Consider the following 24,381-nt stretch of genomic DNA (forward strand, 5'->3'; position numbering starts at 1 on the left):
TTCTTCATATAAATTTAGTATCAAAATAATTACTTGTACACTGTTTTCATATCCCTATAATTTTCTTATGTATTACAGCTCTTAATAACTAATAGTACTGTATACACTTGTGTACTTCTTCGATACTTTGAAATAATAATTAAATCATAATCGCAACATGATATTCGTTTGTTTATTTAGATAAAATTAAATATTTGAAAAACCAATTAAGAATTCATTATGATATTTTTGGTTAATCGTAGGTTCACACGTAGGAATATTTTTTTAACAGAATTTTATTATCGGCACAGAAAATTATATAGTTGCTTTTTATCCCTAAGAAGAAAGAATCTCTAACTGATTACATTTTATTACGGATAATATTACGTGCCGACAAGTCTATAATTTATAAAACATACCTGCATAATGAATGTATACTAAAATCACGAGCATTCATTGTCTGTGGCAGAGATGCACTTCATGCAATGAACATGAGATATCCACGATTAAACAGGAAAAAAAGATTAAAAAACAAGATGTTGTAGGTCATTTAAAAAGAGTTTAAACATATCCATAAGATCCCTTAAATTTGTGATTCCATCCGTGTTTTATATATTAAGCGAATCAGAACTTGGATAAAATTATGTTATTCTGGACCTTTTTGAAATGTGCCAGATCGTATAGAAAGCAACGTAAACAATAAACATAATCGTTGTTGTTACCTTAAACCATACTATTTAATTACTCTAAACAATAAAATATGTATTGATGGCAGCAGTTATTTTATTGAGAAAACAAAATAAAAAAATATCATCTACTAACATTTGTGATTTTTGATTACAAGAAAATTGTCTATTATTCAAGAGTGACCAGCGTTTGGTTAGAGCCATACATTTTAAATAACGTTCCTCAGAACTGATAAGTAGCCTAGTGATGATTTTAGTACCTACAAAAATCATGGTTGGAAAAATTGACAAATACTTTTTAGAACACATATGATTATAGGTTGAATAGTGTACCTCGGAGAATAGTTCAATAGAGAATGTTCCCAACCCTCTAGCAGCAAAACGAATTGGACGCTGACTTCTTAATAAATTTAAGACTATGAGCTTTCGATCTTGCAACAACATTGTGTACCATTTGCATTCGAAAAACGCTTCGTGAACGACTCGACTCTATAAAAATCAAAACATTTAAATATACTTTTTTCAAACTCATAAATGCGTTATTTATGGAAAAAAAAATAATATAATACCTCTTGCATTAGAAATTCTCCCACACAGCAATGAAAATATAGCCGCACAATATTAAGAGATAGTAGAATAACAATGTGAATAAGATGTATCCGTTTTCCTGGCCTCAAGTACTTTAACAAGAGTGAGCAATTTAAAATTATCTATAACATTTTTAGAAGATTTCCGTCAAAGCAAGCGATAATGTATTCTTACTTACAATCAACGTTTTGTAGAGTATAAAACACATTATAACACCGGCGGTCAGTATATGACACGTCATTAAAGTGTTCAACGAATTCTCCACCATATCTCCGATCCTATTCTTGTATTCGAATGCAAAAGAAGCATTTTGATTTATAGTATATTGTGCATAAAGGGCGAGAAAAAGCCTTTTCATGCAGTGTTATAAAAACAAAATTTTACTAACATATATAATTTGAGTTTAAAAAGCAGATATATAGTTAATGGCATTAAAGACAGTAGAATATACCGCAAAACTTGTTGATGCAATCGAATGACAGCTTTGAACTCCTGGCTCCCGTTGCAAAATTCTACATTTCGAATTCTATGAGACAACGCAGCCAACCTGCCACTTAAATGACAACCAATGGTGAGAACCAAGCAATCCGTTGCACAATTAATGAAGCCAGTCAGAACAGAGAATGGTAACATGCTCACATAGTTTATCGCATACTTCTTTACGGTCGTAATCTTGTAAAATTGGTAAAAGCTGTTTTGTGCTAATACGAAAGGAGCTGTTGCGTTTCTGTGTGATTTGCGAATAGCACCTATACATGTTTTCAATATGAGATAGAGAAAATCAAATAAAGGAGATTTGGCCAGTATGGTTTTGTCCCCTATCGTTTCTTTAGATGTTATATTTTATTGTCGCTATGAAAAATGTTTTCTATATTTACATTGAAATTCTTCAATCAACTTTTGTGGCAGAAAGATCAATTAAAAATCTTATCTGTGTAAACGTGAATCGAACACTTAACAATGTTTCAAAAAGTCGATGTCCATCAGCATCAAGAATCAATTCACAAAATAAAAAAAAAAGGTAATTCAGTAAATCTCTTTCTGAACTCTAAAAATATATTCAATTATACTTTAAATTCGATAAATTATATGAAAATATCAAATCACGTATAAAGTTGAACTGTATATTGCTATAGTATCGTTTTGGAACGAAAACGCAACCATACTGTTCATACTCCTTGATATTATTGGTTAAAATGTTTTAAAATGCATAAAATGAATACTCACGATGAATATTGTACGTCATCAGAAGTGGCTTCACATAGAAGACAATAGCAAAAAAAGTTGAGCAGAAAAGAAGGAACTTAATCATGGATTTTGCCAATATATTATACTTCAGGAACACTCTTAACTCTTGATCAGACTTGTAGTTTCGAAGTTCATAGTCCTGCTTCATTTCAGCGAATAAAACGCCAAAGGTTCTGTTGTGTCGACGCAGTAGTAGTAGTCGAGCGCTGATATGACCGTAGGAAAGTAGAGCGATGAAGATCGAGACATTAAGTATCTTTTTTTTAAGATACAAAACGAATGAAACGAAGATCAAGCCGAGGTAAAATATGTAATAAACTGCGCTAGCGCAAAAGAGAAGGTCCATGGGAGACTCTGGCCAAAGCCCCAGAAGGGAAAGTAAGCGCCTATTCCATGTTAGGATTTTCGACGCTTTTTGAAGATCATTCTTGTACTTTGCCAGGATTGTTTGTTCTGATCCTGAGATGTTCATTCTGGTGGTTTTACGAAAATAACGAATTGCTCAAAGTCTTCAATACAATGATTGCCGAAGAAAAGCTGTGTTTAATAATAAACTGGAAACTTAGTACTGAAGGAAAGATGGATAATATGTATGTTCTATACTAATAATACAGTTTGTCAAAGTTTTGATTGCTTATGATCATAAAGTATATGATATTGCTGTATAACTTAGTAATGAGCTTACGGCAAACGCTCTTCGCAAGCTTAGCGTAGGCTTCAGTTGCATTGTGCTCGATCAAAATGTGCAAACTCGTTGCTCTTTGTTAAGTAAGCTGACATTTGGTTTATTTCAAAAGTTTTGACGATTGCTTTCAATTGTAAACATTAATTAGTCTCCAATAAATATGCTATAAAAAAGTAGCTTCATTATACACACAATCGAATCTGCAGTTCAAATTTGAAATGAATAGCCCTTTACAAAACTGCGTTTATAAGCTCCTAAGCGACACGGGGTGATTAAAGTTTGATAGCCATATGAGATACTAAGCGCAGAATTGAACGCGAAGAGTGTCGATACTTGAACTAGCAAAAGCTTTCTTATACCTAAGATGACGCAGTACTACGTGAAGTCACCGTTTACTAGGAGAACCTCTCGCCACGACGTCACACCAGGAAACGTAGGGCGCTCAGGAGTTTCGAGCATACAAATATTGTGATACTGGGCAACTCAAGTTGAGTTGCTGCATAAATACTTTGGAACGAGCCACGTCGAAAGATTCAGGCATGCGCAGAGCGATTCCTGAAAGCTCATTACTAATTCACATCAAAATCATACATTTCTTTTGCTACCTTTATTCCGTTATAATACATATGCGATCACCTCACTTTACGCAATCAAAACTTTGATAAACTGTATTATTAGTATAATAGATGCATATTATCCACCTTTCTCTTTGTACTTCTTATGCACAGTTTAGTATCGTGTCGCAAACACAGTTATTCTTTGGCATTCTCCGTCCCGACCACTTTCAGCGATTCCTTATTAACTAAAAGCTTTTATAATAAACCTTTCAAAATTAGACCAAACATCTCTGGCATAGTACAAGGATGATCAACAAGAGCGTCGAAGATTCTTACAGTTTCTTAATCAGTTTAATGTTAGCTCACTTACCTATTGCAGGTGTTTTAATTTATATTGTGTACTGTACAAAACATTAACTGTATTCAGGAAGAATATACATCTTATCTGCTCTATCAGAAACCTTCGGATAAATGTTGAATAATTTTTAGTTATTCAATATTGTACATGTGCTTGAGATCAGGACAAAGAATTGATCTAATACCAACACTGTTATTCTACTATCTCTTATTATTGTGCGGCTTGCTGCGTCGGAAAACTTTTCATACAACATTATATTATTGAAATACATGTTTATTATTTAGCAAAGATAATAATATTAATTTTTTTAGAGCCACCGAACTGTTGAAACAGCATTTTACTAATGCAAATAGTATACAATGCTACTATAAAATCGTGAGCTCATATTGTCTTTAAAATTAAGAAGTTACGAGCCCAATTCATTTTGCTACTGGAGGAATTAAGGATGTTTTCTACTGAATTTTCTTAGAAATGTGTGTGTGTATATATATATATATATATATATATATATATATATATATATATATATATATATATATATATATATATTTGGTATTAGGATCATAACTGCGCTATACTTATCAATTTTGAGGAACGTCGTTTTACTTAACTACGAGAGAATTTACTTGTAATAAAAAATCATGAAGGTTAGTAGAAAATGTTGTGTTATTTATATTCCTTTATATGTATGTAAGATATAACTGTTGAAATCAATGCATGTTTTATTGCTTAGAATAATTAAGTTGTATGTAGATAACAGAACCGATTTTGCTACAAAAAATACGTGTATTTTTTATTTTAATCGTTTGCTTCTGTACAATCGCGTAAGTCTTTCCGAGATGTGCGAAGTTGAGCCCCAAAATATTAATAATTCAAACAATATCAACTACGCTATAAATATATCCAATATAAATTATAACAATCATGACTAAATTTTTGCTTCGTCAGCTTATTAACCGCAAAAATGTTGCTGACCTTGCGGAAGACATCGAACTTAACTATTCTATCAATAAATACGAGAACGAGCTAATTTTAAAGGCAAAAACATTTTTATTTCTGAAGATTCCGATGTACATTCATTGTCATTTATGTGCAACACATGATAAATTATAGACTTTTTTCTATTCAGTTTCAATAACTTAAAGCAAAATTATATACTTATGTACGCATATAAGTAAGTTATGGAAAATTGTTTGTATTCTTATTACAAACTTGGTATATGTATATGTATGTAAAAAGATGATTGCTTATACACTTTGTTTTTAAGCTATGAATATATTTTTTTATAAAATATAGTTTCTAATATAACTATTAGTTACTTTTACTTTTATTGTTGATAGTATGAAACCATCAGGGTAACGACGTTCAAGTAAAATTGATTTTTTTAATAGCAAATGAGCAATTGATAAAACAACAAGTTATCTTCTTTAGGACAATCATTTGAGAAATGAATGCACCGTCAATAACAATATTAAATTTAAAAAAATGGATTTGTATCAGTCTAAATTAAATAAAAAAATTTTAAAGCTAAACCAACCTTAAATTTTGTTGTAAAAGACATAACCTTGTCTCAAAATTTTGTATACGAAATCTTAAGTCCATTAAACAGGCCATATCGCTTATTTTTCAGTTTGTACTGTATGAAAGTACTAATTTACGGTTGAAATATATCATACAAGTTGAAATATTAAAGATAACGTAAAAGTTTTCTAAGCAATAGCATCACGTCTACTCATTTTGATCAAGCATAAGGCAACTGAAGCCAGCTTTAAGCTTGCGCAGAACGGTTCCCATAAGCTCATCACTAATTCACATAAAAATTATACACTTTTTTCATACTTTTTTCATAAAGTATACGCGATTACGTAACCTACGCAATCAAAACTTTAACGAACTGTGTATTATAAATATAAAACATACAAATTATCCACTTTTCTTTAGTACTATCCGCATCCTCAGTTTAGTATCTCACGATAAGCTCAGCTATTCCTTTGACTCACCTATCGGCTATCCTAAGCACGTAGTCCAAAGAGAAACTTTATCATGAACCTTTACGAATCTGATGTAAACCAAAAATCTTTAACAAAGTGTAAGGATGATCTTAAAAATGCGTCAAAGATACTTACATGGAATAAACGCTTACTTCTCCTTCTCGGACTTTGGCCGGAGTCTCCCATGGACTTTCTCTTTTGCGCTAGCGCCGTTTATTACATATTTTACCTCGGTCTGGACTTTGTCTCCTTCGTCCTGTTTCTCAGGAAAAAAATCCTTAATGTTTCAATTTTTATCCAACTCCTCGCCTACGGGCATATTAGCGCTCGACTACTACTACTGCGTCGACACAACAAAACCTTTGGCATTTTATTCACTGAAATAAAGCAGGACTACGAGCTTCGAAATTTCGAGTCCGATCAAGAGTTAAGAATGTTTCTGAAGTACAACAGACCAGCAAAAACGATGATCAAGTTGCTTTTTATCTGCTCAACCTTTTTTGGCGTTGTCTTCTATGTGAGGCCATTTCTGACGACCTACTTTGTTCATCGTGAGTATACGCATATTATACATTTTTAAATATTTTAACTCATTATATGGAGGAGGGTTGCCTAGTATGAACAACCCTCTGCATTTTTGCATGGGTAATCCGATACCGCATTTAAAGTTTAAATTTATCGCGCTAATAAAACATTACGTAAATAGCTATGACGAATCATACTGGTCAACTCTCCATATTTGATTTTCTCAATTTCACACATTGAAAACATATCTAGGTGCTATACGCAAAGCGCACAGAAACGTAACGGCTCCGTTTTTTTGGAACACCTACTTTTACAAATTTCACAAGATTACGACTATAAACGTGTATGCAATGCACTATGTGAGCGAATTTCCATTTTCTATTCTAACTGGGATAATTAGTTGCGCAACGGATTGTTTGGTTCTCACCCTTGGTTGTCATTTAAGTGGCAGATTGGCTGCGTTGTCTCATAGAATTCGAAATGTAAATTTTCGCAACGGGAGCCAGGAGTTCAAAGCTGTCATTCGATTGCATCAACAAGTTTTGCGGTACTATCTACCATCATCAACTATATATGTTTATTTTTTTGAGCACGATAATCGAAATTATATTTGCGTAACCACACATGCATGATTTTAGCCTTTCTTAATCCATTAAGGTAAACTTATATGATATGCTAATTTAATATATTCTTTTTTGTTTTGATAAAAGTAGAATTGCAGAAATGATAGAAGATTCATTAAGCAGTTTGATGCTATGTCACATACTTGTCGCCAGTATTTTGATGTGCATTGTACTGTATAAAACATTGATTGTAAGAATGCATTTCTCATTTGTTCTAACAAAAATCTTTTGACAAATGCAGAGAATAATTTTGAATTTCTCACTATTATTAAAGTGCTTGAGACCAGGAAAAAGGATCCATCTTATTAATACTGTCATTTTGCTATTTCTCAATATTGTGAGGCTATATTCCCATTGCTGCGTTGGAGAATTCCTAATACAAGAGGCATTATATTGTTGAAATATATAAGTTTATAATTTGACAAAAATAATAATTATTTGTTTTTCTATAATCACAGAGCCGGGCCGTTCAAGCAGCGTTTTACGAATGCAAATGGTACACAATGCCACTGCAAGATCGAAAGCTCATAATCCTAAATTTGTTAAGGAGTCAGCGTCCAATTCGTTTTACTGCTGGAAGTTTAGGAACATTTTCTATTCAATTGTTTTCAGAGGTATACTATTTAATTCATGGTTATGTGTCCCATAAAATATTTTTCATTATTTGTAAACATATTTTATAGGTTTTAAAATCATCTTTGGGCTACTTATCAGTTTTGAGGAATATCGTTTGAAATTTATTTTTTTATCAGGGCGCTGGTCGCTCTTGCCTATCAGCACATATTTTCTTTCTAAAATCGACAATCGCGAAAGCTATTTGTCAATCAACGCTTTGTTACTTCATTTTAATTTTTGAGTAGAATAATTACTGAAAGTAATACTCATCGTACTGCTTGTAATAATGAACGTGTGGTATATGTATTTAAGTAACAACACTGGGTTCATTACAAAAAGTATGTTTATTATTTTCAGGTGAAGTGATTGTGTATATTTCATACATGAGATTTTCGCACTACAAAAAGTCTAGGTATTGCATCTGACGCGATTACAATATATTTATATATAAAGTATATGTATGTACATACACATATTTACGTACACTCGACGGAAATGGCATCTAACGTGATGATATCAAACAGTCCAATCTCATTGCAAACTTTATAGTTTAATCAAAATTATTGGGAAAATTAAAAATTATTTCCGTAGATGTTCGTTCCGTCAAGTTTACATTTACGTTGGACGACGGAGAAAAATCTCGCATAACCGATAGCCATTTATGTAAAATCTTTCCATACAAATATAATATCATATAATTAACCTGCGTTCATATACAGTTTTCCTGTGTTCGGAATAACTATTCAGTTTACACTTGTTTTTCGTTGACTACTGAAAATAAAAAAAAGAATAAGCAAAAACAATCATCTTTCTACTGATAAGAACATACGTTTCAAACATATCTTTTTCGGTACAACTTATAGTAATATTTTATACAATATGTCGTGTCAAATTGTCACCTTAAGTTCTTTTTCAAAACCCTACGATGTGCTTGCGATTTTTTGATATTGTGTATTGAAATTCGTACAAATTTATGTCTAAGTTTCTAATGCATATATAAAACGTTTATAATGGTTGTCTTACGATTTACAATACTTTCGGTAAAAAAATGCATGGTTTACTATAAATTTTTCAATACTTTAATAATTCTACTATGGAACATTTTTCCCGAATAGTTGGGAAAGTTCTTTTAAATCGCTCATAATAAATGTTAATAGAAATTAAAGTTTTGACAAACTTAACAATATAGCTTGCAACGAAGTCTCGTAAAATTTTAGATGATTTACTTTTTGATGTATACATAAAAATGTATTTGTTTGTTGCGTGTATGCGAATGCGAATGTGTATACATTTATATAATTGTTGTGCGCGCGCGTGGGTACGTGTATATACAAACATCTTCGTTACCTTTTTTATGCAATATATTAGCGATATTGCGCATTTCTGTGTAATAGCGATAATCGAATGTGAATTTCCTTTAAAAAATGATTGATCCCTTTACACTATATGAGTGATGGATGGAATGATAGTAAAAACGCCATTTATATACAAAAATAACGTTGAATGATCTACCTAATAATTTTAAAATCGTAGATTCGATTCTATTTTCTGATAATTTAATCCTACTAATGAAGTCTACTTTTTCCTAATAAAATATTTGTCAAACACCCGTTTGATCTGAGAAAACATTTTTAATCCTACATTTAAAACAAATTCAATGCATTTGATGTTCAATATTGTAAAAATTAATGTAATATACCTAATACAGTAAAACAAATATATTCTGCAATACGAATAAATGATTATTCACTGCAACTTTTTAGTTCTATTTTTAGAGTTAAAAATGTTTTCTGGTACCCATTTAAAATGAAGATCAATTCTATTTTGCTTATTATTATATAAATACGTACAGTTTATCTTTTGCTTTTTATTTATAATAATCGTAGGACATGAGTGTTGTGTGCAAAATTTATAGCAAATAAAAAAAAACTACCTGGAGGCAAGTTTTGAGCTTTAACGAGATTGTACAATGAGATTCAACTTGTTAGTCACCAGGTACGCATGAAATGATATCAAGCGCATTTTAGCTCGATTTATGAAAATAAATTAATAGAGCTCTGATGTTTAAAACCGAGCATGAAAGCTTTTTAAAATATACCGTTAAATAAAGGAATGCCAGACATAAATGTGTCGACAATAAACAGTGGATTTAACACCATTAGTATCCAGTATGTATATCGATGTTTTAAAGATGATATTTAAAATCTTTTACACTTCTAACGTCATTTTTCACAAAGCTATTTTGTTAAACAAATCTTTACAGATCTTTTATACCATTTCAAGATTACAATAAATTATACTTTCATGATGTGATGCATCTTAAGATACTGAAACTAGTTCATGGAAAACTAATACTTACAAATTTGTCATTAGGTTTAAACAAAGTATGGCGATAAATGAAAACATAAAACATATTTGTATACAAATTTACTAAGTAGTGACGACATTCTTGGCAAAGGGTGTAATAGAAGGAAATGGCACTCTTAGTTGAAGAAACACGGTATATTTTTGAAACGTAATAGTGTCTGTAGTAAATGCTAAAAATGGAACGTATGGTGATTATGATTCAAAATTGTAAATTGTATAAGATTATCTTGAATTGGTAAAATTACTGCAATAAAGAGCTTTTCAATTTCATAAATTCTGCAGTCTTCAAACTACTAAAAAATAATTGTACCTAAAAGGAATATGTGCAATCGCTCTAGCCCTGGAAAGAGACAATTCGATAACTTTTAACTTCCGCGTAAAGTTTGTGTAAGAAAGAGAAAAACATCGTTGAAGTAACTCTTAGCTTTGTAATTTCTTTGTACAAAACGAAGTGAGTGAATGAAAATTCATAGATTATCGTCACTATGATCTAGCATCTGTACATTCTTAAATTTGTTCTTAGTCCTTGTTAAACGACTCCGAACAGAGTATCGTCGCATGTCTAATCACGCAAGAAAAACAAAGAAATTAATATTATTAACAGCTAAGTGAATAACTAGATACAAATTACAACTACAGTTATAAACATACTGGAGTCTGTCATTCAGTCGTTCTACTTTTACATTTATTCACTTCTCACACAATGACGGTGAGGCAAACTTGGCAAAAAGCTACATGATTAATTTTAAAGTCAGGATGAACGGCATGTTAACATCGTTATCTTTGAGGGAATGTAAAAGCTGTAGGTCCTTTGATTTTGAATATCTGCTTTTTGACGTGCTCTACTAATGTAGCATTGCAGAGTCCGCAGCACTTGAATCTTTTCTTAAAATACTTGTTTGTAACTTTGTACAAGTGATGAAACAAGTTCATTAAGAAGTGCATCCTAAACTGAGCAATGTTACAATTAGTTGATTCACAAGAAACAGAGCGCAACTCAAACATTTCTTCAATAAGGTCCTAAGCAAAAACTATTAAACATCCTCTTACATCATATTATCTTCTTCCACCAGCCTACGAATGCGAAGCTCGCGATAGGTTCTTATCGTTAGCCGCGACATTCGTCGAGCTGTTCACTTGGTATGCATTTCCAATAAAGCTCTTCGTCAGCAGCGAAGCCGTCGACGTGGACGGGTGCTTGTGTGTGCTATTGGACGATTTTCTTGGTGGTTTCGTTATTTGCGTCGTCGAAAGCCCGCTGACGGGATACTTTTGCCTACTGGAACTGCTACCACCATTGCTGCTGCTTCCGTTGCGGGCGCCAGACTTGGAAGCTCCCGTGGATGAGCTCTCGCTCGGATGCTTGGGCAATACGAAGGCCTTGGTCTGCTTGAGAAGATAGCGGTCGTTGCAGAGGGCGGAAATCAGAGGTAGGTCGAGGTTTCGACTCTTCTCGCGCAGAGTCTTGATGTCCAGCATCCCGTTCTGCTGGCTCTGGGACTGTTGCTGCTGGTGTTGCGGCTGCTGCTGCTGTGCCTGTGGCTGCTGCGTCAGTTTGCCTTCGCTGATACCCAGACACGCCGGCTGACTTGGAGCAAGGCTCTGCGTGAAACAGAAATGGAAAAATTATTAGTTATGCCGTGGTTTTCACGAAATTGAAAACAGGTAATGAAAAGTGATCACGACAATCAAGCCCTACCTGGATATCGTACGGCGGCGGTGGAGGCGGAGGCGGTAGTCTTCTGTGCTTGGTCTGCGGCTGTGGCAGCGAGCCCATTTGAACCGGGCTCTTAAGCCCTCCATGCGACAAGGATAGCGAGGACAAAGAAGCAGATGCAGCATCGTAGCTCTTGAGTATGTTCTCGTGGCTCCTCGTCCTCGAGAATCCGTGCTGCAGCGTGTGGGGGTGATGCCTGGCACTAGCCGGGGGCGGCAGTGGGGGCGGAGGGGAGGCATACGTGCCTTCTTTTCTGAAGGTCTGGCTGCCTGCACCGCCTCCACCGCTTGAGCAGGTGAGCCCGCTGTACAGGGAGCTGGTGCTAGCCGCGTACTGACTGCTCGCGTTACCGTAGAGCAAGTAGTTGTTTCCGACGGAGCTGTTGGTGTCGCTGAGGCTGCTCGCGAGGTTTTGGTTCGAGGCGTACTTGTTGGAGAGCGAGGAGTACGAGCCACCTGTGTACGGCAAGTACGGCGTGCTCCTGTACATCAGAGAAGACTTGTTGGCTGCTTGAAGAGGATACGGGGGTGGCGGTGGATAGGCGGCCATGGCAGCCATCGCGGCCATGTGCGAGCCCGTCTTCGCATCGATGTACTCTTGCTTGGAGAGGGCCGGGTCCTTGAGCGGGAACATGACGTAGTCCACGTCGGAGTAGAGCTGCTGCTTGTACTGCTCGATCTGCGAGCGGGCGACCTGGCTCGTGTACACCGTGGCGAGCATGCCCTGGGCTGCCACTGCTGCTCCGGCATTCGCAGAGTTGGCGCTGGCGTTGGCCGTCTGCGGTGGAGGAGGTGGAGGAGGAGGTTGCCGCTGTTGGACCTGCGGGTGCGGTGGATGAGGCGGCGTCAGGTAGGGCAGCAGGACCGGGCCCGTGCGTGTCGCGTGCACGTCCAGATAGTTGTTGGGTCCGACGACCAGAGCTGCCACCGGCGCGTGCACGGGTGTAGGTTTCATCTTGTCGCCCGGGTACGTCGGTGGCTGGATTCGCGCTGGTGGAGGAGGCGGCGGAGGTGGTTCCCTGAGGCAATTCAACATAATCAATGAGGAATACGTTCACAGCGCTACAATAGCTTGATTAAATGCATTTCCATTAGTTACCTGGGTGTGATGGCATCGTTGCGGGGAGGAGTCGGCGGCGGGATCTCGAAGCGCTCTCTCGGACAGCCGTATCCCGGTGGTGGAGGTCCGGGAACGACGGGTGGCTGCGACACTCCCAGGCCCGGGTAAGGCGGTGGTGGTGGCAGCTGCCTCTCGCTATCGCTTCGCGGTGGAGGCGCCGGAGGCGGAGGCGGCGGAGGCATCCTCACGTAGTCGCAGTCCGAGTCCATGGAGGCTCCGATGCTCTTGCGGGGCGGATAACGGCCGACGATCAGATCGGACAGCTCGTCCGCCGAGAGCAGGGGTCCCTGTCCCGAAGGATCACTACCGTCACCGCGGAAACTGCCGGCACTGAGGATGCTGTTGCTGCGCGAGCGTCCCTCGTTTTCGTCGTCCTCTTCCACGGCAGCCGCTTCGTTGCTTTGCTTGGAAACGTCTGGCTGGCCGAGTTTTCGCGTGGGTTCCTCGCCCTGGCAGAGACTGTAGATCGGATCCTGCTCGTCGTGGCCCGTGCCCTGGCTGTAGCAGGAGCCACTTGTTTCGGAGCGCAGGCCGCTGTGGATGGTGTAGAAGCCCGAGGTGACCGACGCTTCGTCCGTCGTCGACTGCACCGACGAGTCGTTGGCCATAGGCTCGTCTAGCATCTCGCTGCTGCGCAGCGTGTAGACGCCGCTCGTCTCGCTGGCGATGTCCGTGCCTAAAAGAGGAAATTGGTAAAACGTACGTTACATCAACTCACAATAATGAATTTGCACCATTCGCTTTCCGACAAGGTTCTCAATTCGATACACAGTAATGACGTGAACAAACTCGACAGTCTAAGACAAATCGAACATATACGCACCAGCATACTTGACAGTCTTATTGCACCTATCGTAGATGGGCTCGCCCGATAGCGCCGAGTTCTGCGCGGTGTGCGAGTAGCCTAGCTCCAAGCTCGAGCTTGCTGAGGTCCTCCTTCTCCCGCTGGCGGCGGCCGCTGCTTTCAGCAATGCCGAGGTCGCCGATCCAGCGATACTGCTGCCCCTGTTGCCGGTCTCCGAGGTGGCGTTGACGACGACGGTGCTACAGGTACTGCTGCACTGAGAGCCGAGGGCCGCACCGGAGATGTTGGTCGCACCAGCGTCGGCATCAGCGAGGAGACTCGGTCGCAGCGGCGGCGGAATCGGAGACTCGTTACCGTCGACCGACGCCGTCGCCGTCGCTCCGTTAGTCACGGCTGTCGCGCTAGCAGCTCCATTGGACGAGTCCTCGGTGGATCCGGTCGAGCCCGTGGACACCGGACCGGCGTCCGGCTCGTCCTCGCTGTGCACACGGTCGCTCACGATGCCCGATGTCGTGTTAGACGAGGTGGTAGAGATGAGCGAGATGCGCTGGTCCGCGCGCGAGCCTCGGGTCGTCAGGCTCAGCTTGCAGCGCGCCGGGTACATGTAGCAGTCTCGCAGGACCTTGCGCTCTGCGTTGAGGGGAACGAAAGTTCGTGATGATTTTGTTTGGGCTTTTGTAGGTTGGACCTGTGAGGTGTGATATGCTTACCTTCTTCTTCGCGACGCTTAGCCTCGCTGACACGCGGCGCTATGGCCATGAAGAACTGGTGGGTGTCCCGACAGAGCGCTAGCAGGAGCTTGCTCTTGTCGTCACAGCCACTGAACAGTGTGAGCTTACCCGGCTGATCGACCGCGCGAATCTCGAACTTCTTGCGCTGCAAGTGAGTCAGTTTGTTATATTCCTTATTCTACCAGCAAACGTGGTAGTCAAATAAGCTATACTTACGTCAAAGCCGAGCTTGCCGATGTTGTTCCAGGTGAAGACCTGCGGCGTCTCCTCGTCGCCGTAGACGCGGACGCCACGGGCGCAGATCGCCAGCAGCACTCGTCCTGGTCCCTGTTCGCTCTTGCTGCGCCGAAGCCGGTAGAGGTGAGCGTTGAGCGGCGCCTCCAGGAGCACCGCCTCTCGGATGTACGAGAGCTCAGCCTCCTCCCGGGACAGGCCTCGATTGTCCCTGTGTTGAGCCGCGAGCACCGACAGTGCGTTATCCTCGTGGCACATCTGAGAACGCAAGGATCGTTGTGTAAGTCAGCGCGTTGTTTTTCTTGCCGACCTGTTGTTGAAATTTCGGAAGGTCGACGACGCTCGAAAAACTATCGGGGTCACGCGAACGATCGAGGGAAAAAAGTGGCTCCAACTCGTGCGCGCGCTCGATGGATTTTTGCTCTCTGATTCACGCAGCCGAATCCGTGGAACGCCTTTTCCACGGTCAATTTTTTTGCGTCATGCCCCGTGAATCATCTTCGAGCTATATACTTATATACTGCGGCGGATAACAACCATTTCCGAAATACTTCCAGCGTGATTAATGTACATAAACCTGTGCGGCCGCTCAGCGAATTTCGTAACCGTTTGCGACAAAACAAAAATTGTTAAGCAATTCAGAAAATAACACGATTTTCCAGAAGTGTCCCGATCGTCTATGTTTTCGTATAGAGCGTATACAAGCGCGAGTCTCCCAAAAACCGAAAAGGTTCCGGTGGTCCAGCGGGCTCAAATTTCAGTTTACACTTTCTACTTTCACTTTATATTTGAAAATATTCTCCAAAAGCCTCGCACTCGTCGACCGCATGGTCCCGCTGCAAATCTATAGAAACTTACGTGGGCGGGAAGGTAGTCGGAGGGCTTGCAGTATCCCTGTCGTCGGTGCCGCTCCTCCGTGTAGTCACCGAGATCGGCCTGAAGGGCCAGTCCCGCGAGGCTGAGCAGCGGCCCATAAACGCTGCCCGTCTGCAGGGGATGCTGGGACTTTTGGCCCTGCCAGCTCTCCACGCCGCCCCCGTGACGGACGACGTTGTCGCGCAGCTGCAGGTAGTAGTGGTGTCTTGTCGTTTCATCGCTGTAAACATATTCTTCTCGTCAAATTGTGCTCACCGCTTTATGCTCTTTCGGGCTGTCTCGAGAATTGCTCACCTTAATAGTAACGGTGTGTCCACGTAGTAGCGAACACGAAAGTAAAGAACGAATGCCGGACGTCCGCTGCTGTCCAAGCCCTGAAATATCATGAATTCGTGTTTGGTTATTTTGTTCCCCATATAGCTCTCAACGTAATCCAGGGGATCGATCTATCATCGAGAATTCCTCAGCGTATTCAATGAGATATAGATTTGACAAATTGTTAAAAACGAATTAAAATAACTAATGGCTTTTTTCCGTACGGCGCGATTTGCATGATAAAACCTCCGAGCACATAATACCGAATTCCTTCGGCGCACGCACACACATATTCACACATAGCGCATCAGAGCGGCTCCTACACGCTATAAATTTTATGCCTCGAAAATAATACGATTCGTTCCGAAGCGTGACGAATCATCGGAAAAAAAGAAATATCATGCTACTGTTCTACGCTCGCTCGCATACCCTAAGGCCTAAAAAGCCACAGACCATCATCTACATTCCGGCTATTCACGCGCCCAAAAGCTTATACAGCACTTTGATTTGTTCTGCCCGAGACGCGAAGGTTGCGAGCTGAGAGGACCAAGCAAATTGAGAGAAAAGAGCAAAAGGTATACTATACATCGAAGTCGCCGAATTTTTCAGTTTTATTTTTTATATTAACGATTGCGCGCATCAGGCTCTTTGTCGAGTTGATAAATGGAATTCGTCAAATATTTCAGATTCTCCAGACGAGAGCTCGAGCGAGTAGGATGGATCGGAATGACTCCACACATTCCAGAAAGAATCACATACGCGCGTCCGGAATGAGCGGAGATTAGACAAGGCAGCTAATTAAAAAAAGCATGCCAAAAGGAGATTGTAAAGACGAGGAATTAATTGGGTTATACCTGCGCGCGAGTATCTATTTCAGTATATGGACTGATGGGCTCACGATATTCCCTAGCAATAACTACTTCTCTAATTTTGTTTACAACACAGCCTTCCCAGGCCGCGCGTTTCCCGTCTCTCGAAAAAAACCTTGCCCATCTCCGGCAAAACGTAATTATTTTACCATCAACCTCCTCAAAATTGCCTCTCGCTCTGAAGGAGAGAGAGAGGGAGAGAGGGAGGGAGAGAGAACTCAAAAGACCGTTTCGACTCCTGACGTATCACCTGCGCGCAGCCCTTCCTCGCCATCTCCTCCTTTTCTCAAATCCTTCTTCGCGGCAGACGAATAACACTGCGCGCACACACACTCACAAACGCACACGTGCGCATAAGCATATAAGCAAGGGGTTCTCAATCGTCTCGTTAGTCCGGGCTTTTTATACCGATTAGAAAGGTCGATTCCCCGGCCGCTACCGCCGAGAGACCGAAATTGAGGTCTTTGATGATTTGCAGTGGCAAATTAGGAGATTATTCGCCGCGCTGCGGAGATCGTGTTTTCTACGAAGCATAAATATTAATGAAGGCCCTTGCGCGCGCACACCTCTTTTTGCTCGCGCCCTTTCTGTGCTGCACATACTATATACACGCTTGCGCTGATTCTCGGCAATCAAAAACGCAGCTTCGAGACTGGGCTGCTGCTGCTGCTGCTGTGTTGCGTCGCGCTCGAGGTTAAAAAATAAAAGCCGAGGAGAGATCATCGGAATCGAAGGCGAGCCGATAATTTTCGGGCTTTGTGGGTCGCGTATGCATTAGAAAATGGACGCACGAGAGAGCTGCATTTTTTTACACCTCTTTCAGACGCCGAAGATTGATCGGCTCGCTTTCGGCTTCGAATCGAAATTCCTCGCTCGATGCATATGATTATATTGGATATGATGATCGTGTATTATATATATATATAACACACACACACATGCACACACACGCACACGAAAATGCGTGCAATAATACTCACGTAGGTATGCGAACTTCTCCAGTTCTTCGGTGCGTATTTGCTGAGTTTACTCTCTTGGTCTACAAACAGGTACTCTCCGTCTGCAACACAAGAGTAAAGAGACCACGTCTCTCAATGAAAATCGTATATACATATATGAAGAAAAAGGAAGAGACCGAATTCCAGCCATCCCACACCTGTTAAGATCGTAAAAAACGCGCGATAGCCCCGCAGGAGAGCACATCATCTCGCATCGCCGAGTGCAAGAAAATAATTAGTCCCCCGTATACACGCGTGCATGTATATATATTCATAACGCGTCTTTCTGCCCGTTTGTGTGTGTGTGTGTATATATATATATACACACACACACACACACACAGGCGGGCATCGAGAGCGCTATCGGCGGCGGGACGAGGTGCAAAAAGAAAGAAAAGCAAGCGAAAGAAACTCAGCTGCAGTCCGCGGATCCGACTCGAGGAAGAGAGAAGACGAGCCGGAGGAGGAGGAGGAGGAGTATGGGGGGACCGAGAGCGGAGAAAGAGGCACCTGTGTTACCCGGGCGAATATAACTCGGCCATTATCGGGGAATGCTGCTGCTCCGGGGCCTCTCGGGCTCCCCGAGCCTCTCCTATATCTCTCTTTCTCTTTCACTCCTTCTCTCTCGATCTCGCGCGCGCTTCGCTCGACTTATAAGCCCAAACCCGCGCTCTTCTCTTTCTCCCTCTCTCTCTCTCTCTCTCTCTCTCTCTCTCTCTCTCTCTCTCTCTCTCTCTCTCTCTGGCGAGCTATTTTCTCGCCCCAAAGCGGAATATCCTATCTGTTTAATCACATAATTCAGGAGCCCATATATAACCGAGCCCTTCTGTCTCGCTCTTGACTGTGCGAGTTACTTGTATATCGGAGATGCGTTGCGAGCGTCGTTGAAAGCCTTGGCTTCTACATCGGGCGGCGAGAGGCCCGCGCGCGTCTATATAGAAATTTCAACGAGTTTGGGCTGATTGTTGCCAGAGTGAAAGAGCGGGAGAGAAGGAGCAAAAGGAAGAGATATAAAAGGAAAAACGGAGAGAGATACAGAAAAAGAGCAAGGGAGAATGAGCGAGAGAGAGAGAGAGAGAGAGAGAGAGAGAGAGAGAGAGAGAGAGGGAGAGAGAGTGCGAGCAGAAAAAAGCGTCGGGTTTTGGTGCTGCTCGGCGTTTTAGCCGCACGCTCACTCACTCTCCCGAGAGCCACATTCCGATGTAGCATAGTATAGGGCCCGCGGAGCGGCGGCAAGGCCCAGCTTTCCAGGGGCCTTATACAAATGACCGAGCTACCGCGTTACGCGGCTGCGCGCAACGGGAGAGGGGGTGGACATAAAGCAGGAGGAGGAGGTGGTGGTACTGCGGCGGCGCTGGTGGGGGGAGGAGATGGCTGGCCTGTACTGCTGCCGCTGCTGCTGGCTAAACGAGCCGAGCCCACCAAGCCCGTGCATTCCAGCGGGGCCCCCGACATAATCGCGCGCGCGCGATCGCTGCGCGGCTCGGACTCTGCTCTGGGCCTCAGGCCCCGAGCGCGGAATATATTTTTGACGGTTCGCCCCCGAAATTAAGAGCGCTAATCGCGATGCGCGCGTCCCCGCGTGCGCGCGCGTGACGAGCCGTAGCAGCCCTGGCATGCGCGCCGGGAACTCGGGAGTTGTTCCGAAACGTCGGGATGAAGACCCCCGCGGGCCCAAATATGGCCGTTGTCGGCGCGTGTGTGTGTGTGTGTATGTGTGTGTGTGGGTGTGTGATGCATGCGAGCCACCACGTGTGCCACGTTAAGCAGACGAAAGGGGGTAATGGCATGAATCTGGAGCTGCTCGCAGGGAATCCTTTATTTTTAGCCGCGCGACTCGGATTACGAAATCACCGCTGCTCGAGCTGCGCAGCGTCTCGCGGCCAGTGAGGCCCCGCGTGTTCGCGCGATCGGCCTCTGTGTGTATGTCACTCGCGCGGACCAGGAGACATAGAGAGCGGGGATATAATTCAAAAAGAAGATACGCCGCGCTACGATTACTCCTGCAGCGAGCTCGCGCGCGGAGAGAGAATCTCTCTTTCTCGGGTTAGCTTTCCGTTAGCGCGTGTAGCGCGCGCGAGAGAAAGAGAGAGCGACTATACGTGTATAGAAGAGAGGCTGCGGAGTGGCCGAGCGTACACGTACACTGCTCGCGCGAGCAAGAGAGAGAGAGAGAGAGAGAGAGAGAGAGAGAGAGAGAGAGAGAGGCATTCACGACGTGTTGCGCTTCGTCTCTCTCTCCCGCAAGCGTGCGGAGGCTCGCGCTGGTCTTTTTGTACTTGTTCTGGTTTTTCAGGTGCATTTTTTTGGCGAGCGCGTGCTCGAGAGCGCGCTCTCTCTCTCTCTCTCTCTCGGAGATGGGCCTCGTGGAATGCACGCCGAGCGGCGGCGCGGGGAGGGGGGAGCCGTGCGGGCCCCGACTAAGAGGCAGCGTTGAGAGTCGGAGGGGGAGGGGGCAGGGGGACCGACCCGTCGGACCGGCTAGCCGCTAGCACGACGGTACGACCGAGCGCTGCAGCATGCCGCGAGAACCGCGAGGCTATATACCTATATACACTTGTAGTATACTCTAGCGTTCCTTTGGGCCCGCGCGAGTAACGTAAGGCCCCTGCGATGCAGGAGATGCCGCGGCATGCCGGCTCCGGGTGTTTACGTACTCGCGCGCGCGCGTGCGACACGGGATCACGAGGATTTCTAGTCCGGCGAAATATGGCTGCGTATTATTTTTTCGAGGTCGGAACATTTTTCGAATATTTGTTTATGCGGGACAGGACAGAATTTGAGGCTTAGGGATGGTGATTAGGTGACGTCGGTAGAATCCGTTGTCGGACGAAGTATTCGAAGAATGTAATCGTCGGTGCACCGTTTCATCGAGTCGTCCGGGAAATATGTATAGAATGGAGTCATCGAATTTTTGAATGACGAGTGCCGATGCGTCAGAGTCAATGAGATAAACACGAATAAAATGTTAATCGCCTGCTTCATCAGTTATTCGGTTCTAACAAAAGTAGGATACGTGGATCGAGAATGAGAAGTGCACTTACCGGACAGGATTGCCAGACCAAAGAGTTCGCAATCTTGCATACCCTGCTGACCAAGAAGCTGGCATGTCTGCGCGTAGACCTCCTTTACCTTTGATTTAGCCTGCGAGAAATTCGATTTCATTAGTTTACAACATAAACAACACGTAAAGCACACGCGGATTTAATAAATATGCTAATAAAACTACATTTCCACTGATAGGCCCGATTCATGTTTATCATAAACTCGACTCGCAAAGTTAATATGTGTTACGGCTCACAGCGGCGCGCTATATCTCCAATATAGCATTACTATATAACGTACTGCCGCAATGCAGTCAAATAAATGTTTTTATGTAACTTTCCGTGTCTCCCCGCGAGCAAAAGTAACAGAGGTGTGTTGCTCTCTACTCCTTAACTCTTGGCGGACGTAACTTTTCTGGACGTTTGTTACCGGTTACGCTAAATAGTAGAGTAAGCGCCGCGCATATGTTCGTGCATTCTTTTGAAACGACTTGGTAAATTCAATTCCAAACTACTTCCGCGCCAGGGAGTATTATACCCACACCTACGCACACGCGCACGCTAACACAAAGCTGACTACAACTAGTGCGCGTATTCAACGTTCGGAAGAAAAATAAAGTCGTTAAATCTGAAATTAGCGGGAATAGAAAGCAAACTGCTATTGTTTATTTGCGCGCGCGCTCTGCGTCTCTCTCTCTCTCTCTCTCTCTCTCTCTCTCTCTCCGGCTGCAGAACGTGTACGCGCGGCGGCAGCAGTATTGTACTACGTACGATACGTACATACGTACGTGACAATCATTGCACGTGAACGTATGCAGTATAATAGCGCAACGAGCGTACGTATGAATATTGCAGACGGTGAAAGCGTACTACATACCAGAGCCACGACTCGCGAGCGCGCGCGAGTTCTGCACTATACTATACGTTGATGCTTCATTTGGTGTAAGCGTGTGTGTGTATGTGCGTGTATGTGTGTGTGTGTGTGTGTGGCGTAGTAGTACACACTGTGTACACATTGCTGCAGATAAATGAGCTGCTGCTCTCGCCGTAGATCACATCACCTATTCTACTTTTCAGTGCGATTTTTATCCGCAATTGTTCACAAAGATGCTACGGTTATTTTTTAAGTTCACCGATTACAAAATCATCAAAAGAAAAAGGCGTGGACTGCCGCAGTTGACGAATGTCCGTTGAAGAATGAAGAATTTAAAAAAATTCGATTTCATTGTGAAATCTCGTTATGCATGGCTACGATTTATATTATGCACGTGCCGCGCGGCAACGCGCAACTTTCACTGTCTGCATTAGGATGAATGCGAGCGAGATTGAATGGATAATTGAATATGTTGATATGAAAAATCTCAGAATGAGTTGCACACGCGACCACAAGACCGTAGGCATATATATGTATATATGTATGCGCGAGTCGGAGGTTTCTCAAAAATGTCCCTAATTGCCGGGCAGGTCTTGCGTGGCCAGCTGTGCGAAAAAAAGTATAATAACCCAGTGTTTATCTCGAAACAACGCAAATAATTTAAGCTGTATGTAGATGCGCGCGGACGGTGTATAGCGCTCGAAGCCCCGCGCGCCGAGTATTACTGCGCGCGCGGCGCACCAGTCGTCGCACGGTAAAACGATTATGAAGGGTTTTACAGCCGGAAGATTATCCTTCCTAATGTATCCATCGATCGTTAAAGCTCGCCGGAGCTCCGGCGGCTCCGCTCTATTTCGAGAGATTTCAACGGCTGATACCGCAGGGACTACACAATCGGCGCCACTTTTTTCCGAACGCGAAAACCGCTTTATTGTTGCGCGCGCACGAACCCCCCTAAACATAATACCCCGCGTGTAAAATACCTGCCCGTGGCTCTCTCTCTCTCTCTCTCTCTCTCTCTCTCTCTCTCTCTCTCTCTATTCACGAGAGTTTCCAAAAACTTATCTCCCTATACTTTTATTATACGTTATAGCCCGGGAGCTATATACAATAAGAAAATAAACACATACCTGTAAGCGGTACCACGCGCGCGCCGTTCAAAATAAATTTCCCATAGCATACAAGATTGCGGCTAACGCGCGCGTTACGGAATGTTGTAACCCATTTATTTGTTAGGTAATCGCATTATTAAACTAATTCCTGTCGCGCTCTTGGCGAGGAAAAAGTTGTCGGGTCAGGCGACTTTATACTCCGGTATACTACGTAGAAATCGCAACCAGTTTCTGACTAGGAACCCAGCGGTTTTCCCGATGGGCTGTACAGTGAATCCGTTTCTGAAAACCTGTCTCGCTGATATCGAGACTTTTATAAAGTATATAGATGTACTTACGTCAACGATGAAGTAGAGAGGATCACCGGGTAGAGCGTGTACGGCGAGGTAGCGGCTGGCGGAAACCAGGGGTTGAAGGCAGGACCGCGCAGCCGTGACACTGCTACCACGCATGCTGCATGCTTCATTTCGTCGCCGATACGCCTAGCGTCCTCACTGAAAACGAAATGACGATGCAAATTGACAATTCTGTCTTTGACTATTTTGTTTATCTTAATGTTACTCAAGCCTATTATACTATTGTTTCAATATATTTCAAACACATTTATTGCTTTTTTCTAATATTCTCCTCTTTCTCTGTTTCAGGTAAGTTCGGATGATCGATTGCGATTGGACGTTCATTTCGTTTACACACCGAAAAGATCTGCGTTTAGGTAAGAGTGTTTTCGCTAATCTTGCCTGGTCGAGAGGTGCGCGCGTTCAAGTTTTCGATATTAAAAAGCATTATGTAAATCGCAATTACATATCGTACTCATTGCTACGGTATGACGTTCATGGGAGATCGTTAAGAGCGTTTCTTCGATAATACGAAACGTTGCGGTGTGTGTATATGCGCCTACGCGGAGTTTCTCAACGAACGCTCGTATCAATAACCGAGATATATCGATTATGAAATTGTTGAAACAGAGTGTAAATAAACGCGGTAAGTATATCCCCGTTTCTCCGGAAAATCCAAACCGCTCCTCTCGGCGCATTAATTACAAAGCGTCGGCTATTGCAGCCGATCGGCGGTATCTTTCCCCGCGATAAGCCTCCACCCACGCATCCCAAGGATAGGCAGCTCTCTCTCCCGAGAGCCGCGCGAAGAGTCAGGAAGTACCGATCACACACGAGCAAAGGGGCATCACGGGGCACTAAATTTTCCCTCCTCGACGCACAGCACATGTGTGTGTAGAGCAAAAGTAGCCGGCTAGAGCAGCAGCGGCAGCGGCATCAGCTCTCTCGAAGCATGGCAGAACCGCCGCTTGATGCTCATCGGCGGCGGGCGGCTCTCTCGCTCTTGCGCGCGCTCGCGACGGTTGCTGCGCGCGAAGGACGCCCGCATTCCTCGAGCCGCAACCTGGTATAATACTGGGAATCGCTCTCGCGCTCTCGGCTCTCTCGCTCTGTGTGCCAGAAAGACGCGA

General features: G+C 42.9%; 3 protein-coding genes across 3 annotated transcripts; 1 reads left to right on the forward strand and 2 right to left on the reverse strand.

Moving 5' to 3' along the window:
• Positions 1-874: 874 nt before the first annotated feature.
• Or291 (odorant receptor 291) lies at positions 875-2,973 on the reverse strand. The gene is made up of 6 exons (NM_001190691.1): positions 2,481-2,973; positions 1,705-2,002; positions 1,432-1,531; positions 1,235-1,345; positions 999-1,154; positions 875-925 (listed from the first exon to the last, which is right to left on the reverse strand). The coding sequence occupies exons 1-6, from the start codon at positions 2,971-2,973 to the stop codon at positions 875-877; spliced, it is 1,209 nt and encodes a 402-aa protein (NP_001177620.1).
• A 3,171-nt stretch (positions 2,974-6,144) lies between these two features.
• On the forward strand, positions 6,145-7,974 carry Or292 (odorant receptor 292). Its single transcript, NM_001190692.1, has 6 exons — positions 6,145-6,643; positions 6,870-7,164; positions 7,331-7,430; positions 7,515-7,625; positions 7,699-7,854; positions 7,924-7,974. The coding sequence occupies exons 1-6, from the start codon at positions 6,145-6,147 to the stop codon at positions 7,972-7,974; spliced, it is 1,212 nt and encodes a 403-aa protein (NP_001177621.1).
• A 206-nt stretch (positions 7,975-8,180) lies between these two features.
• On the reverse strand, positions 8,181-23,409 carry LOC100121293 (protein expanded). The gene is given in 12 exon segments (XM_001604846.6): positions 8,181-11,824; positions 11,922-12,957; positions 13,038-13,734; positions 13,882-14,493; positions 14,574-14,739; positions 14,811-15,086; positions 15,687-15,924; positions 15,999-16,078; positions 17,869-17,948; positions 20,931-21,030; positions 23,255-23,329; positions 23,332-23,409. Coding segments are annotated over 12 exon segments (3,939 nt in total). The 5' UTR covers positions 23,383-23,409; the 3' UTR covers positions 8,181-11,296.
• Between the last annotated feature and the right edge of the window lie 972 nt (positions 23,410-24,381).

The sequence above is a fragment of the Nasonia vitripennis genome, chromosome 2, assembly GCF_009193385.2.
Source record: "Nasonia vitripennis strain AsymCx chromosome 2, Nvit_psr_1.1, whole genome shotgun sequence".
Lineage (NCBI taxonomy): Eukaryota > Metazoa > Arthropoda > Insecta > Hymenoptera > Pteromalidae > Nasonia > Nasonia vitripennis.